Raw genomic sequence first — 16570 nt, 5'->3', positions numbered from 1 at the left:
ACTTAATTTTACACTTTTATTTGTGGAGGAAATCAATGTACAGGTGCAGTAGCATAGGATACACAGAAGGGGCGCTAGAGTCTTCATTTCAAAAGCGACTTAAGCGAAAAGTACAATCGACGTTAATAAAAGTTCCTACACAAGAGTGTTAAATAATGACACAATAAAAAAAAAGATGGTTCTGGTCCATGAATCTGTTCACTCGGACTTTACCTCGGCTACGAGGAGACGCCGGCCTGTTTCTGTCTCAGTCGCTCCTTCTGTAGACAAACAATGTTGACAATCAATAGATCAACATCAAGAATGTGATGAAATACATGACTATGTTTATCAAAGAAAACTAATCTTGTACTGTATGTATTATTGATCTTCTATTATTTGTTCGTACCTAACTTACCAAAAATTAAAGATTACAAACACACACAATGATCAATTACAGATAATAATCATTTTGTCTTCTGTAATAAGAAGACTTTACACACAAATGAAGAGTAAAACACAAACTATTAACTCTTCAACGTACCAGACTGTTAGGGTTGACCCTCCTCGTCTCCACTCTCTTCTCCGACGTCATTCTCTTCACCAACATCTGAGCTTCCTTTAACCTGCAGAGACAAGTAAGTAAGTTAGTAAGTAATATTTGTAGAGCGCTTTTCTAGACCAGGGTCACAAAGCACTTAAACAATCAAAACATTACCCAATAAAATATATGCTTAAAAGGTCAAGACACATAAGACAAACACAGGAGTCTCAGAGAATCAAGGAATAGCCTGCATGAATAAAAGTGTCTTCAGATTCCCGTCAACATCTCACATCTTCTCCTCTGTGTTCACGCTCACCTCTCCTTCGACACGTTCTTGTTCTCTCTCTTCCACCGGACCTTAAAGTCGGCACAGAACTCGAACCAGAGCGTGAAGAACTGAGCCGGCGTCACATCCTTCTCTCCCGCCTTCGGCTTCAGCCCGAAATACTGAACCAGATCCAGGAAGCTGAAGCGAGAAGACGACAGGATCCATCAGGATTTACTCCAAGTATTCAAATATAAACATCATCAAACCTTTTCTGTGTGGTCGTCAGCTGGTGAGAAGCTTCCACGTGATCTTCTCGTGCTGAAATGTCATTAAAGAAACTTTGACTTGTTGTCGATGTGATTGACTGATGGATAGTTGAATTAAGGAGAAAGACTCACCTGTGAGAAGAAACGCCTCCATCTTGTCCTGGAACGGCTGCAGATGTTTCTCAGGCGAGTTGGAACAAACTCTCTGAACATCGTTTTCGCTGCCTGAAAGAGATTCCAACAAAGAAAAGGAAAAAAAGTTAGAAAAAGACGGTCGAATAAAATAATGAAAGATAGATTTTCCTACACAGATTTGAGATCAAAATAATAAAAAAAACAACTATTCAGAACCATATCCAGGAACATTTTTAAACATGGAAAAAAATCGACACTTTTACTTTGTTAACTTCCTTTTTTGAGCCATTCTGTTAGAAACACACTTTCTGCAGCTGCTCAACGAGTTGCACGAGGACACAGTTCCATGATTGTTCACAGATTGAGAAGTTAAATAATCAACATTCCTGTAAGAATTAGCTCCAGCTTTCAAGGCTCAAGACGCTGCTGTTGCTGCAGCCTTGAAATATTATGTCACTTCCTGCTTTCTTTATATCTTTTTTAAACATAAATGATTCACCTTTGACCCTTGTAACCTCTCTTATCATTCATTCCACTTCCATAACATGATAAACGTCAAGAAAGCATAGAGACAGAACATGCTTCTGGCAAGGAGTCATTTCACATGACTTTATAAAACACACAAAATTTAAATGAACAAAAAAACTTCAACAAAGAATTGTGTTGATTCACAGAAAATAAAATCTATATCGTACGCATCAGTTATTATCAGTTGCTCTTCAAAAGCTTACTGGATCCAGACGGTAATCCCGAATCTGCCATTATTGTTTCCATCATTTGGTTTCAGTTGACACTGGAGCATCACTGTGTCGTAATTCATGGATGTTGCTCGCATAGATCGCTTGTCAGATGGCGGCTCTGCTGCTGCAGTCGGAGCCAGACTGCGCCCGGAGACAAAATAGAGCCGACTCCAGCGCTCGCTCCATCGACATCTCCAGATTAGATTACAGAAGAAACTGTTTTCATCCGTGATTTGTGTAAACTGTGGCGGTTTGTTGAGTCACAGACCACGGCCAGTCAAACGATTATTTTCTCAAAGTGCTCATTTAAACATCAGTCAAAAACCACTTTCACCTTCTTAAGGAAGTCAAATCACATCAGACCTGCTGCTACAGGCCCCAGACTCACTTGAGTGGTCTCGAATCATTCATCAATAAACTGAACTTCTCTCAGGTTATTTCTGGAGCGATGACAGAGTGAGGAGCGGCAGTCATGCGGGCGTTCAGACAAAAGACTGTGGAGACGAGCTGATAAGAGCGAGCGGCGTTGAAAGGAGAAGAAAACCATCTCTGAGACGGATCTAAGAGCCACGCAGGGGCTGGTTTTACAGAGTTAAGGGTCCTTGCATGTAAACACGGGTCCTGTGCCGCGATGAGGCAGATACAGAGAGTCTGGGGAGGAAAGCGACGCTGGCTGTGCGCTGTCGTCGTGGTAACAGGAGAACAAACGGCGGGACATCTGATGAGCAGGAGGATTAGAATTTGGATCTGAAGGGCGCCAGGACAGTATCAGCAGCTCGACTCCTGCCGGTCTCCAAATACACACTTGATGAACACAGATTAACACATGCACAGATGCCGCTCGCTCTCAGTCCGTCTCTTGAATCATCGTTTGAGATGAGACTGAATCGAAAAACACATGGAGGATGAGACACCATGACGTCACTCACCGGTCAGATCACGACCCAGCTGTCTCAGGTCTTGGTTCAGGTCCTCGAACTTGACCTGTGCCGCCGTGAAGACGTCTTGAGGTTCAGGAAGTGGGAACAAACTCTTGTCAGAGCCGGCATTCTGAGGAAGTTGAGAAAGAGCCTTAGTTGAATATCGTGACATTATGTTATAAATATGAGCTGAAAATGTAATTTAAAATGTCATGTTTCATAGATTGTATCTCAATATTATCAATATGAACGAGAATATTTTCTAAAAGCACAATGAACAGAAATGTTAATGTGATAAAATGCATTTTGAAGGACACAAAGAGGAAATAAGGAAAAGAAAGATTATATTATATATATATATACTGTATATATATATATATACAGTATATATATATATATATATATAGAAAATTATAAAAAACATTCATACATTTGCAGTTTATTTAGTTTGACTGTGACCTCATGTTGGCTGCATAAATACAGGACAATGACATAAATAATAATCAGTAGTTATGAATTATCTAAATAAAGTTAACAAACCTTGTCGAGGTTGTGTAAGTAGTACGACACCACATAGTCCACCAGGTTGATACGGTTGTCCTGTACAGTTTGGAATACATCAGATGTAACAACAGTATTTGTACTTGGGTTTTATCACTTTGAAAAAAACTGCTGAGTTGAATGTACCTGGCTTTTGACATCTTTTAATTTGGGAAGGATCTCCAGGCAGAAGCCGTCTGCTTGACCTCTGACCTGGCTCCCTCCGTTCATGCGATTCCCAAAAGCTAACACCAGTCCCATGACGTCTCGTACGCTGGTGCTCGCCAACAGAGCCTAAACTCCACAGTGAGGGCTCATTAGAAACACGAGTGGCAGATTTAAAGAGAGGTCAGAACTCACCTGACACACTGAGGAAACCATGTGTAGCTTTCTCTGGATCGTCGTGATTCCATCCGTGAACGACGACCGAAAGATGATGCATCGAGCTCGGCCGGCGAAGTCAGGGATCTGAGCAAGCTCGTACAAGAACCTGAAACGTCACAGTGTCAGTGGGAGTCGAGAGGTCAAGGTTCAGGGCTGCTGGTGTGAAACTGACTGTTCGGGTTTGTCCAACAGTTTGATGTCGTCCTCCTGGCAGGTCTGGTAGTGTTTCTTGATCCGCTCCAGCTCGTCCGGCTGAGCTCTCTGTCAGGTTAGCACAGACGTCATTGACTGGGATGTTCCTCACAAGATGGTCAAATGTTCGATACCTACATTTTCATAGAGCGCTTCGATCGTCTCCAGGTCCACCACTGACTGATCTACACTCAGGATGGCTGGATGAAGAGAAAAATAACATTTACTTAAATGTCATGAGAGAGGAATAAATGAACCCAAATGATAAATATATGTTGGAATTTAATGTTTTAACCTGACATTTTTTAGTCTCTGTGACTCACATGACACACTTACCTTGTTGTATATCTTTCATCTCCAGATGGAGGCTGGATATAAGAATACCAACGGCCTGAGAGCGTTTGCCATCAAGAAGCTTGATCTATGACACACATGGAACACACGAAAATGTATTATACTATTTTATTCATTATTGTTACCCATAACCTTATCTTATTTTGATCTAAATAAACAAAAGTATGTTTGTCCCTATCAGCTTAACTGCACAATGTATTTAATATTGCTTGATAGTGAATACATGTTGACTTTATATTTCTTCCCTGTACTCAATTTTAATGTGTTTTATTCACCTGTTTATTCTTGTCCATCATTATCTGACCAGACTTAAAAGGTTGGAAATGACTTCATCTAGTGGCCAAACTATAAACTACACTGTGATTGTAAACCTCATCTCTACCTTTCTAGCTTTGGATTTCTTCTCGTACGTCTCTGCCAGCGGCTTCCTCTTGCTTTGTGTGCTGGTTTTCGCAAAGAGACTCTCAAACTCAGCGGCGTTGACAATATTGGGCTCCTCCAGAGTGTTCCACAGTGTTCCAGAACTGTGAAGAGGGAATATTTAAACCATGAATCATTAAAATGTAGAATTAAAAAACATGTTAAAAAGGACCTGCAAAGATTGGCCTTTATATTAAAAAAATATATATAACCTGTATAATAGAATAATAGAAGACTGGCCACGGCAGGTAATGATTGTGATTGTGATTGTGTGTGAGAGGTGGACCTACTTGTTGTCCTCAATCTGGATTCTGGTCCAGTAAAGAGGCTTCATTGGTCTTGAAGGGTCCACTGCAGGTTTTCTGGGCTTTTTCTCAAGCGAGGTCATCCCAAAGGTCAGCGGAGGAGGAGGAGGTGGTGCTAAACTTGGACGGAAAGGAGGAGGTGGAAGCGGAGGAGGAGGTGGAGGAAGGTTGATTGTTTGTTCTGATGTGGTCTGAGTCACAGGAGAAGGCTTATCCACAGGAGGAGGTGGACAATCGTGTGACAAAGTCTCCTGGCGCTGCCCGGCCTGATTCAGACAGAGGTCGAGCTTGTTAGGGCAGATCTTCTGCTGCACGGGGGTGACACCGTCCTGAGGAGTCTTTACAAATGCCTCCCTGTCCGTCTGGATGCAAACTGTGCGGAAACTTTTGTGCAAATGCTCGTCCCCCGTCAACACGGCGACGTCACGCAGCTCTTCACGCCTGAGGCTGCCGACGTGAGACAGCTCGGCCCGCATCTCAGCGAGAGTCAGCTGCAGTAGAGACACGTTCTTCTGATGTTCCGCGTTCAGTCTGTAAATTTGCTCGCTGAATTCTCCCTGAAAGACAAACCTAGCGTGTTTAAAACTCACTCATCTTTTTTTTTATAGATAGTTTTACAAAAGCTGTTACATTAATTGATCGTCATTATATACATCTACAATTTATCATTTAATTAATCAAATTTCATCAATGATACATTTGAAGGGAAAAGTTGATATTTTTCATGGGATATTCAGACTTTTTTGGAATTTTCAAAATTCAGTAACAAGTAATAAGAGTTTTCACCCACTTGTAACTTATCCTGCTCGTCCTTACATTCTCTCTTCAAATGCAGAAGAGCAGCCTGGTGTTCTGGAACAAATTAAAAAACACATTTGGTAAATCTTTTATAACACAGAAACTTGTGATAACAATATGACAAGTGTATGAGAAATTACATTTTAAGAAAAACTTTTAAATCAAGGAGGTGAAGAGGACTAGGTGGAGCAGGTGGTGACGACAGTGACAATGGAGAATGACCAGAAAAAAATACAAAATAAAACTTTGTCATAAATGAGAGAGAGACAAAATACTCTATATTGAAAATAAACCTTCAACCAGTATGAATTTCATTCTGAAAATAAAAGGTGATTTAAGTTTACATTGAACAACTCCACCTCTTACACCACCATTGGTAAATTTAAACTGTATTCAGTCGTCACGGTGTGATTTCTGAAGAAGAGGGTGGAGTTATTTTCTACCGGATCATAAGTGTGTGCCTGATCTGAACAAACAGATTAAAATTCAATAACAGGATCAGTCATCATTTAGTGCACATGTTTGCACTGGATATGAAACTATTAGGACACACTGTACTGTGTTTTGATTTAGTTTATGTGAAAGAAGAATAAGTTGATTCTGAAAACCATGCATACCTGCTTCTGTGTACTTCAGTCCAACTCTCTCCTCCTTCAGTGGAGGCCACACAGCTTGAAGACGCCCCGGAGTTCTCTCTTCTTCCACTGGAGTTGAGGATTCCACCTGAAGAATAAAGATAAATAAATAAATAAATAAATAATACAGTATATAATATGATGTCAGTACTTTCAAATGTTTATTATTTGTAATTGTATCTTTTGTCTAGAGCACATTTTACCCTTTAATTGTTAATTTGTTAAAAAATGACAACAGTTTGTCAGATAGTCGATCAAATAAATGTTGTTGTTAAACATTTAAAATAAACCTGCTTTTAACATATATCGCACACTGACATCTTTCTTTGCCTTGTTATGCTATAAAAATCTTTCTTGCTGTAGTTTTGCTACTAGCACTCCGAAGCAAGTTTAATATATATATATATTTCCTTGTTCAATTTTGCTAAAAGCATCTTACACAAGTTTTCTTCGGGGGCTTTGCGCCCCCCTGTGGCGGCGAGGCGTAATGTCTGAGGGGGCACGACAGGTTTAGGGGGTAAAGTAAAGAAAAACAAGGAAAAAGATTCACAACATTTGCCACTGCCAGCCAAATATGGTAAAATATTCCTTGAAAAATGGAATTCCTCTCATATTTCATGCAAAAAAAGCGATTTGAACCATACTTTGTTACTGATCTACCAGGTGTCTTTGAACGCAGCATGATCGGTTGATACTTGTCTAAGATGTAGTCCTGACCCTCCTTTCAACAAGCACTGGACCATTGGTTAAAAAATGTTGTTGCTAATGTAATTTTGTCTTTTCTAAGATGTGTTGACCCAGTGGCACATACTTTGTCGTCTGATGTGTCTTCTGTCACAGTTGTTGTTGCTGTTGTTTTACACGGCATCCTCTCAAAAAGAGCTTTGAGAACATCTCTGTCTGCTTTTATCTTCCTCATCATCGCGTCCAGCTTCTCGCCCGGCTCTTTCTTCAGAGGTTTGGGAGTGAAAAAGGCTTTAAAGGCATCGAACGCTGCTTCTGCACTGGACGAGTTAGGTTTGGTCTTCACATCAACTACACCACGAACTTCTAACTCACTTCCTTGACTTTGCTCATCTAGCTTTTCTTCAAAACTCCCCTCAAACAAATCTCTTTCTTCTCCGTTCTTTTCCCAGTTCAGTATCTGAGATATCTGGTCTAAGAAGCTTCCTTGAGCTTTTCCATCCTCCAGAGTCTCACCTGGGACGGTGGACGGAGGTCTGATGCTGGCCAAAGTCTCACGTTCAGGACCAGCTATACCTTTACGGAGAACCCGCAGCCCACTTAAGACAGGGGGGAGCTGGGTGGACCTATTCGTGGACAGTCCAGGGGAGAAGGTTGCTCTGGTGATGGTGCAGTCATCTGGAGGGTTTTTATGGTTTGAAATAACACACATACTGTCCTTCTTAAGTTCCTTTGTGTTCTCTTGTCGGGATTGCTTCCTTTGGTCCACTGTCTGATCTTCAACCAAACATCCTTGATCTGTGTAGTCCTCCAGAGTAGCATGTGGTTCCTCTAAAAAGCGTTGAAGGTCTTTGGAGACAGCTGAGCATGGATGGTTTTCATTGCTATTGTCAAAAGAGTTTCCTTGTTGTTCTGTGAAGCAACCATCTTTGTGTGGATCAATGACACCATCCTGAACCACCACTGAGACGTTTTTCTCATTTTTAAGCAGAGTGTTTGGAACATTCTGTGCCACAAAGTGTGTCTCGTGTTCATCTTCCAATGATTGTTCCTCCAGTTGTTCTTCTAGAACTTCATTGATGGAGCTCTGTTGGGAGATAACCCCTTGTTTCTCCTTGGAAGCATGTTGGTTCTGCTGAGAGCTTTTTTGGTTCTGCAAGTGGAAATCATTTGTTTCTAAAAGCAACTTTGGGTGATTAAAGGGCTCATTCGGTTCCTCTGATGCAACAATTTGCTTTCCGAATGAGACATACAGTTCTTTTAAGGATACATTTTGATCCTTTAAAGAGATAAAAGATTCCTCTGAATACATTTGTTTCAATTCTGAGGAGATACTTTCTTTCTCCAAGAAGTCCTCCGAAGTTACTTTATCTTCATCTATAGAGACTTGGTCCTCCTTTAATAAAACTTCTTCTGAAAAGTCTTTTTTGCCAACTATGCTATCACATTCAACCTGGACATGTTGTAAAGTCAGGTTTTCTTTCTCCATTGAGACATCTCTGTCATGTTCTCCCGTCACTGCCTTAATGGTGCCACTTAATGTCTGCTCTTTATGTTCCTCAGTGGAAACCAATCTTCCTGTGACAGGAGATAAATCATATGCTAATGTTTCTCCTCTGGTAGGTTCCTCTGAGGTCAGACTTTTCTTGTAAATTGATTTTATCTTGATGTCCTCCTGCAATTTTTCCTGAACTTGCTCCTCATTAATCGTTCTGAAGAACGTCAGGACGGCGGCTCGCTGATCCATTTCCCAAGAGTCTCTGTTATTCACAAGGAAAGAAGGCGAGTCGCTGAGCTCAGATTTGCTGTTCATGTCTACATTGCGGTGACCAAACAAGCTGCTCATGTCTGCGACGATGGTAGTTCCTCAGAAAAGAAATGGCATGCAAAGTTCTGTAGGTTCCACTTACTGTGAGGGCAGGAAAAGATCTACTTTGTGAGGACATATCCCATCAGAGACAGAGTAGAACTGCTAACCTTCCCTTCCAACAAGAGAGAGACATGTCCAGACATAAAAGTAACTGCAGAGCTTCGACACTCAGAGGAACTGATGACTGGATAGAAATCCACTGAAAGGCGGAGAAAAAGTTTCCAGCTGCCAGTTGTCCTAACCACACCAGATGCAAAATCCTGCCGTGTACTTCTACTCCCTTTGGTGTGACTCACAGATGGCACCCAGCTTCGTCTTGGACCTCATCCTGCAGATAGTTGCCACAGTGTAATTGGAAGCAGATGGCAGGTTTTTCTCCAGTGGCATTCACTGTTTCAGACACCTCCCGGTCAGATCCGTGAGCCGCCCACAGCAGATGGACCAGCACCACACCCAACAGGACGCCACAGGAGGGTAAACACACCAGTGCCAGGGAACACAGAAACAATTGGCCTACAAATCAGCAGTGACGGGAAGGTCGCTCAGCTCCAGTGCGTGTACTGAGCAGCTCCTGGATAATCTGCAGGTTTTAGTGGTCTAAGCCCACCTACACAAACCCCTGATCAGCTCACACTGAGTCAGAAACCTTGAAGAGGCCGACAGCTGTTCAATATTTAAGATACTTTTATACAGACTCCTCAATAAGAACACACCAAGATAAATATTTAACTGCACCTTTCTTGTTATTTTTGTAAATATGATTGTGAATATATAATATAGTGCAGATTTATTTCATATTCTATTTAGATTTTATTTCTTTTTCTTTTTATTATTTTTTATTTCTGGGTGTTTTATTTTCTTGGTACATTGCTCTGGCTGTTTTTTTTTTTTTTCGAATTTCCCCTCGCGGGACAAATAAAGGATTCTGATTCTGATTCTGATTGAGATGAAATACTGGACAATAATAGTGAATTAAGTTTGATTAAAAATAATCAAGGCACAAATGACAAGAAAACACGTTGTTATTTGTTTTAATATAAAATATTTTCACTTATTTTTAAAAATGTTGTCTTCATTATTAGATTTATTTATTTACACTTTTTGATCTCTTAAAAAAAACAATCACAAATACAAACAGATCATTTAAAAAAATAAAACAATATTAAAAAAAAAAAAAAGGAATATAAACTACTATATTTAGGGAAACTAATGCGTCGATTTAAGTGTCTCTTAAATTGAAATATTGACATTAGAAAATGTTCTTAAGCCCCGCCCACTGAAAACACTTTTCTGGAAATGAAATCTTGTTTACCATAACCACACCAACTCTGCTTTGATTGGTCAAGCACTGGGGTTTGTCACTGTCCATCATCAACTGAACTGAACTGAAGTCTCCACCCCTAAAGGGCTCGTTGTATAAACAAAGCGTGGCACGATTACAGCTGGCTGTAGGAGGAGGGAAGCCATTATTATGTCATAATGAACTCTTGTAACCACTTGTTCGTCCAGATTTCAGAGCAACTTTATAAAGTAATAAGTTCAAAACATGGACATGATGAGGGAATTACTGCATCTTGAGAGGAAGACGAGTCAGGAGTTTTGACATTAGTTGCCCAATCATGGTAACTCATTATACTGTAAAAACCTTTTTTTCTTATATTCTTTTAGTTCAGATTCTAAGCAAACCATCCCTAAAAGGAAATAACACAAATAAAGAAATACAAGGATGTTCCTGTTTGATTCACGTTGACTAAACATATGTTCGTTACTTCATCATTCAGCTGGCGAGACAATCCACAATAACATTTTTACTGCAACTCATTACTTCACTCAACTTTTACTTAAGTAGATCCACTTAATCCTGTGCAAACTTATAAAGTGTATTTACATTCCACCAGCAGGACACTGTGGCCTTTATGTAAACTGAGTTTATGTAAGAAAAGCAGCCGCGCGTAAGCCTTTGAAGCGGAGCTGGCCAGAACAAGAAGGTGAATATCATTAGAACATTCTGATCACAAGTTAGACTTTTGTTTACAGAGTTAGGTTTTTCAACACATGTAGTTTGGACTTCACCTTCTGAATCTATCAGATTAGTCTTTCCTGTACCCTCCAATCACGTTTTATTACCTCCTTCTAGGAGGTTATAATGACAAAGTATTCATCCGTCAAAAGTAAATAAAAAAAACAGATGAATGTGAATAAAGATGTTCAGTAAATGTTGATAGTGTTATACAGAACACGTTATTCATTTGGTGTTGATGTTCCCGAGTTTCATCTCCGTTTAAGATGATTTTGAAATGCTAAAAAGGTATTGTGTGGATAATAAATAAAGTAAATAATGAGTATTGGTCAAAGATAAGTACAATATGGATGTACATTAGCATGTAATTTATTCTTTTTAAAAACTTTTCTTTCAGAGTATAAAGTAATTGCAGACCAAATCATGTTGTTTTTGTGAAGGAGAGATAACTCAGACACTGTAGTTAAACTTTGTTTATCAAGTCAAGATCAAGTCTTGTACATACTTAACTGTCTGCTCTATACAGTTTCTTTAAATCTATTCTATTCCACACATGTCATCACTCTTAAATAATAAAATGATTACCATACAGCAAATAATACAAATGCTAATCAAATAGCATTTGTTCATTTATCCTCATATTCCTGCTAATCCACAGTTCTGACCCAAGTGGCCTAAAAATGTTGCAAAACACCAAAAGAGCTGCAAGAAATCCCTTCACTTATGTAAGCAGCTGGAACACAACATCTATTGTCACAAGAGGTCCTGAACCGGCTGTACTGAACCCTTAAACCCAAACTAGTCTCTGCTGGAGAGAATGTAGGTCAATCTAATGCTCAACGAAACCCAGAGTTACATAAGGAGTTAATAATGATAATGATAATCCTAAACAAAAAAAATCAAAAATGGGAACCTTGTCCATGTAAAAAAAACAATTTTAAAGAGGGTTTATCTGAATTCTGCGAGGTTCTGAAGTCACTGACTTATTTTGATTCAGTAGAATTTCTAAAAAAAGAGGAAGCACTAAAACGTTGTACAGTCACACAACTGTCATTGTTTTAGGGCTCAGATGGAGGACGACTGGTGATTTACTGTTGTTTTTACTTTTGTTTTGAGCCAAAAAAACTGTGTTCACACAATAACAAAACAATTCTTAAACGTTCATTTGGTTAAAGGCTGTGTTTTATGAAGTTGTGTGAAATTTGCTTCTTGTGTGGGGTCTGCAGCAAAATATTGACAGTCAAAAAGACAAGTGATTATTTATAAGATACTGCCAAGGTTGTTGTGTGTCAATAACACCCCCTTCGACTTTACATTTTATGTCTTGAATGATGGTCACAAAAACATGTTTTTACTTTCTACAACATTAACAGCCACACTGGGACACCAAATGAATCAGTAAATGTTTTCCACTTAAAACTAAACTGCACATTGGTTTGCTAATACTATCCAATCTACGTCGCCACAAAGTAGCGCCAGGGGTCAATGTTTTCAAAAATACATTTTAAGTCAGCTGAGGTTCAGATACTTTGCGACTCACGTGTGAAAGACGGATAAATACCATAAATACATGGAAGACCATCTCATTGACTGGGTAAAGGGATAATCCAGACACTTACCGGGAACTCCTCTGGCCCGGGAGAAGGCGTTCCGATGATGTCATATTCAGGGGGTGTGATGCGCAGGAAGTCAACATGTTGGGGTCGAGAGGGATGAGAGAGAGAGCTGCAGAAGGAAAGAGTCTCCTCCATTTCCTGCTGCCAAATCTCCTCCTGTCTGTCCAAATCTTCCTCTGAAATGAGATAAAACAGCGTTTTGTTACAGCTGGACCATCCAAAATTCAAACAGAACTGACTAATGTAAAGTTAAAATTACTTAATATATTAAAGCTTATCATTTATTCAAGTTAACCCTTGTGTTATCTCTGGGTCAAAGTGACCCCAAGGCCCAGAGATAACACAGGGGTTAAGAATAATGTGAATTTTTTTTTTTTTAAATAAACAATTGAGACATGCTAAAATTGTGCTTGTTTATGATATAATAGAAATAAAGTTCTTACAATGAGATTTAAACTTTTTTTTTCTGGTCGAATGAGCTGCATTTTACAACTCAACAGCACACCCATGCGGTAATAAATATGTAAAACATTTCTTAAGAAATATTTGTTTTAAACACAAAAATAAAACGTTTTGACCAACTAACTAAGTAATCATATTTTCGTCTAGTCTGAGACTTTAAAATGATAAAAACAAAGAAGAGGTAAAATAAAATTAAAACACAATAATAAAATATACACTTTTCAACAATAAAAACGGATGCAAAGCGTTTCAGTGTCATTAACCAATTAAAGTGAAAATACTCTGTTTGTCAACTCTTGAGATGATCTCTTTTAGTTACTTACCTGAATCAAAGTATTGATCATTAATATTATTTTTAGTAATTTAGTATATGCATTTATTTAACATGTTTTCACTGTATTTTCATTTGCTGGTATTATTTAAATAACAACTTTTATTTACTTGTGTTATTTTTTATTTACAATATTCTAAATTGACAACATGTTTTTTACATATACATAATTTCCCCCTTTATTACTTGCCAAAATAATTGTATTAAATGACGGTCGATCTCTGGCAGCAAGTTAAGTGATTTCAGTTACATTTTCTAACATTTGGTTAACTTCAATAAAAATGAATACACCTGTTAGTCCAATAGCAGCAGGGTATTGTTAAGTACCAACCATCAGGTGACTCTGAAAACACTGAATGAATCACAAGACTAATCACATTATCTCCAAGTGGTCATGTGAGCATCTTAACAAACACATTTCCAGACAGGCAAAAGACAACTGTGCGGGTTCAGAATGATCATCGTGTCAACATCACTCCTTCATGGATGAATGGATGCACACACACAACCACGAGACACGTGCACAGACACACACACACAGAGGTGTGTGTAACCAGCCGGGGTCCATTATTAACGGACTGCCACACATCCTTCAAGTCTGCTCTTTATTTTAAAACACAGGTCCACCTCCATTCTCAAATCTCATTTTCTTATGTTCTCTAAAACTTCTGACAGCTAATAACTTTTGAAAACCAAATTTCAGCAAAATAAAAGCCAGCTGTGATCAAAACATTGATTTATTTTCATTCTTTTCACAAAGTCTGACGACCTCTCTCATTGACACTATAGGATTTGTTTTCAACAGAACAAAATTTTGATTTTGCAAGGTTTTTCTTCTTAGGCCAATAAAACAGAAATAAAGAAGAACCTTCTGTTACCAGGACAAACAGGTTTATCGCTCCATCTAACTAGTGATTACCTGAAAACATCGGAACAAGTCGTACGTCATCCTGGTCCTCATCACTTTCTGAGTGCAGACTATCTTCTTCACACCTTCTCCCATCAAAGTGATGATGATCATTGTGTTGGTCTGTTTGTTTGGCCCCGAGGGGATTGGACAGGATTGGGGACACAAAGGGAGGAAGAGCAGCCTCTGTGATCGGTGTGTGAGGCGTTAACCACACAGGACTTCCTCCATGGTTTGGCACTTGAGTCGTGTGAAGCTGCTCAGGTGAGGTTGGACTTGTCGATTCCTGCTCTTTCGTGTTGCAGTCTGTGAGGGGTTTGCTCAACAAGTGCCTCCAGTCTCTGCTCTCCATCTTCAGCGCCTGGTGAAGACTCTGGGTCAGAGCTTCACCGAGACCTTGCAGCTCCTCCACCAGTCGAAGCTCTTCAGCCGAGTCTTGCTGCTCGACCTTTAAACGTCCTTCACTGTCTTCTTGAAGCCAGTCTGAACTGGCCAGACTGACGCGGCGTACGATGCCCTCCACCTCCTCTATCTTCTCCATCACCTTTCCTGCTGCCTCATCCTTATCTTTACTTCCTTCTTGTGAGTTTGCAATGTAGTTTGCCTTGTCGTGAGATGCTTTCCTCAGGTCTGTGTAGAAGTAGATTTCATTGTCATACTGAGAATCACAGTCCCAATCGTCCCTTTGATCTTTATCATTGTCCGGAACTCTCCTTCTTCTGGCCGCGGGAGTGTAAAGGCAAACCTTCTCTTCCTCAAACTCATCCGGCATGAGCTTTGTCCTTGCATGTCTTTTATGTTCTCTTCTTTTCTTGCATGCGATCTGGGTCGTGGGGGATTTGTGGACAGGGTTCCAGTTCTCTACGTGTCCGCTGATCCTTGCACTCTGTTGGCTGCCCATGATCGCAACAAGCTGACGCTCCAAATGCAGCAGCTCGGAGACCTTCGATGAAGCAGGGGTTTGGTTGAGGGTTTCCGGCCGATCTCCCTTCTCGTTATCTGTCTCCATTCTTGTGTGAAATGTGAGGGCGTCTGGAATGAGGGGAGACGGACTCCCGCCAGGTGAGAGGGTCTTAGAACACCACTCTGTGAGGGTCGAGACACAAGTGTGTGTCGGTCACGCATGTATCAGAAACTGAAACAAAAACAACAATATTATGTAGCTTGTTAAAAACCTACTGCTTAACTACTCACACGACAAAGCAATTTAGCAGCACTTACCTCCGAGCAGCAGCAGGTTTCACCTCCTGTCATTTGGAGTTCATCCTTCTGTTCACTTGAGAAACACGGCAGCTTCATCCAATCGCTCCGCTCTCGTGTCGCAGGACACTACTATTGGCTGTTTGGAAAGACTTTCCACTAATCTCCTCAGGTATTGACGGGAGCACAAAAACTGACAGACGGCACGAGAGGGGATTTGCACCAATTATTTTAATCCTGATGCCTCACTGTCTGTTGTTGAGTTTTAAAGTTATATATATCTCACGGAATTAAGCAGACTTAAAGGTTATTTCAGCCAAAATAATAAAATACGATAAAGATATTGAGATACAACAATGGCCATGGCGATAATATATTTCTAAAATGTTAACTATTGTGTTGAGAAAAGTAACATCCGACTGTAAAAACCACCACCTGTGGAGCATTTGGGTCAGCAGCACCACACCGACCGGTGTTCTAATGTGGCTTCCCACCCTGCTGTCAGGGATCGGATTAGAGAGGTTGAAGAAAACAGACAGCTGTTACCTTCATTCACAAAAAGTGACTGTGAAGGGAGAGTTTTCTATTCGCTGCTGAGATGGAACAGTCTTTTACGCTCTTTAGAGAACAGGCACTAATAAGCCATTTAAAGTTATTTTAAGAAGTAAATTAAAATTGCAAGTAAGTAAGTAAGTAAGTAGGTAATTTATATTTATATAGCGCTTTTCCAGACAAGGGTCACAAAGCGCTTAAACAATCAAAACAATACTAAATAAAATATATACTTAAAAGGTCAAGATAACGAAGGTCGAACTCAAACTAAATTAAAATGAATCTTTTCTGTTTTAGAAACATCCACTTTCTTTTTATTAATCCCGATTGTTAAGACAGGAGGATATAGCCTTCCCCAGCTTCTAGGGGTGAGAGGGGAAGACATCCTGAACACATACAGTATAGATAATTAGATTAACCAATTGAGATTAGTAGATTTTGGACTGTG

At 39.8% G+C, this 16570-nt stretch overlaps 1 protein-coding gene across 2 annotated transcripts; it reads right to left on the bottom strand.

The window, feature by feature from the left end:
• Positions 1 to 4: 4 nt before the first annotated feature.
• On the bottom strand, positions 5 to 15394 carry fmn1 (formin 1). 2 transcript variants are annotated; one of them, XM_087805269.1, is made up of 18 exons: positions 14383 to 15394; positions 12674 to 12846; positions 6463 to 6568; positions 5838 to 5899; positions 5033 to 5604; positions 4705 to 4846; positions 4305 to 4389; positions 4107 to 4168; positions 3949 to 4037; positions 3753 to 3882; positions 3540 to 3686; positions 3393 to 3452; positions 2862 to 2982; positions 1190 to 1282; positions 1058 to 1109; positions 840 to 989; positions 524 to 605; positions 5 to 260 (listed from the first exon to the last, which is right to left on the bottom strand). In XM_087805269.1, exons 1-18 carry the CDS (start codon positions 15377 to 15379, stop codon positions 219 to 221), a joined length of 3165 nt encoding a protein of 1054 aa, XP_087661395.1. In that variant the 5' UTR covers positions 15380 to 15394; the 3' UTR covers positions 5 to 218. The 2 variants fall into 2 exon arrangements, with proteins under 2 accessions (XP_087661395.1, XP_087661394.1); XM_087805268.1 differs by lacking the exons at positions 12674 to 12846; positions 14383 to 15394 and adding an exon at positions 7292 to 9372 and having other exon boundaries at positions 10 to 260.
• Between the last annotated feature and the right edge of the window lie 1176 nt (positions 15395 to 16570).

This window comes from Callionymus lyra, chromosome 13 (genome assembly GCF_982586985.1).
Source record: "Callionymus lyra chromosome 13, fCalLyr1.hap1.1, whole genome shotgun sequence".
In the NCBI taxonomy this organism is placed as follows: Eukaryota; Metazoa; Chordata; class Actinopteri; order Syngnathiformes; family Callionymidae; genus Callionymus; species Callionymus lyra.
This window is presented reverse-complemented; position numbering and strand designations above follow the sequence as displayed.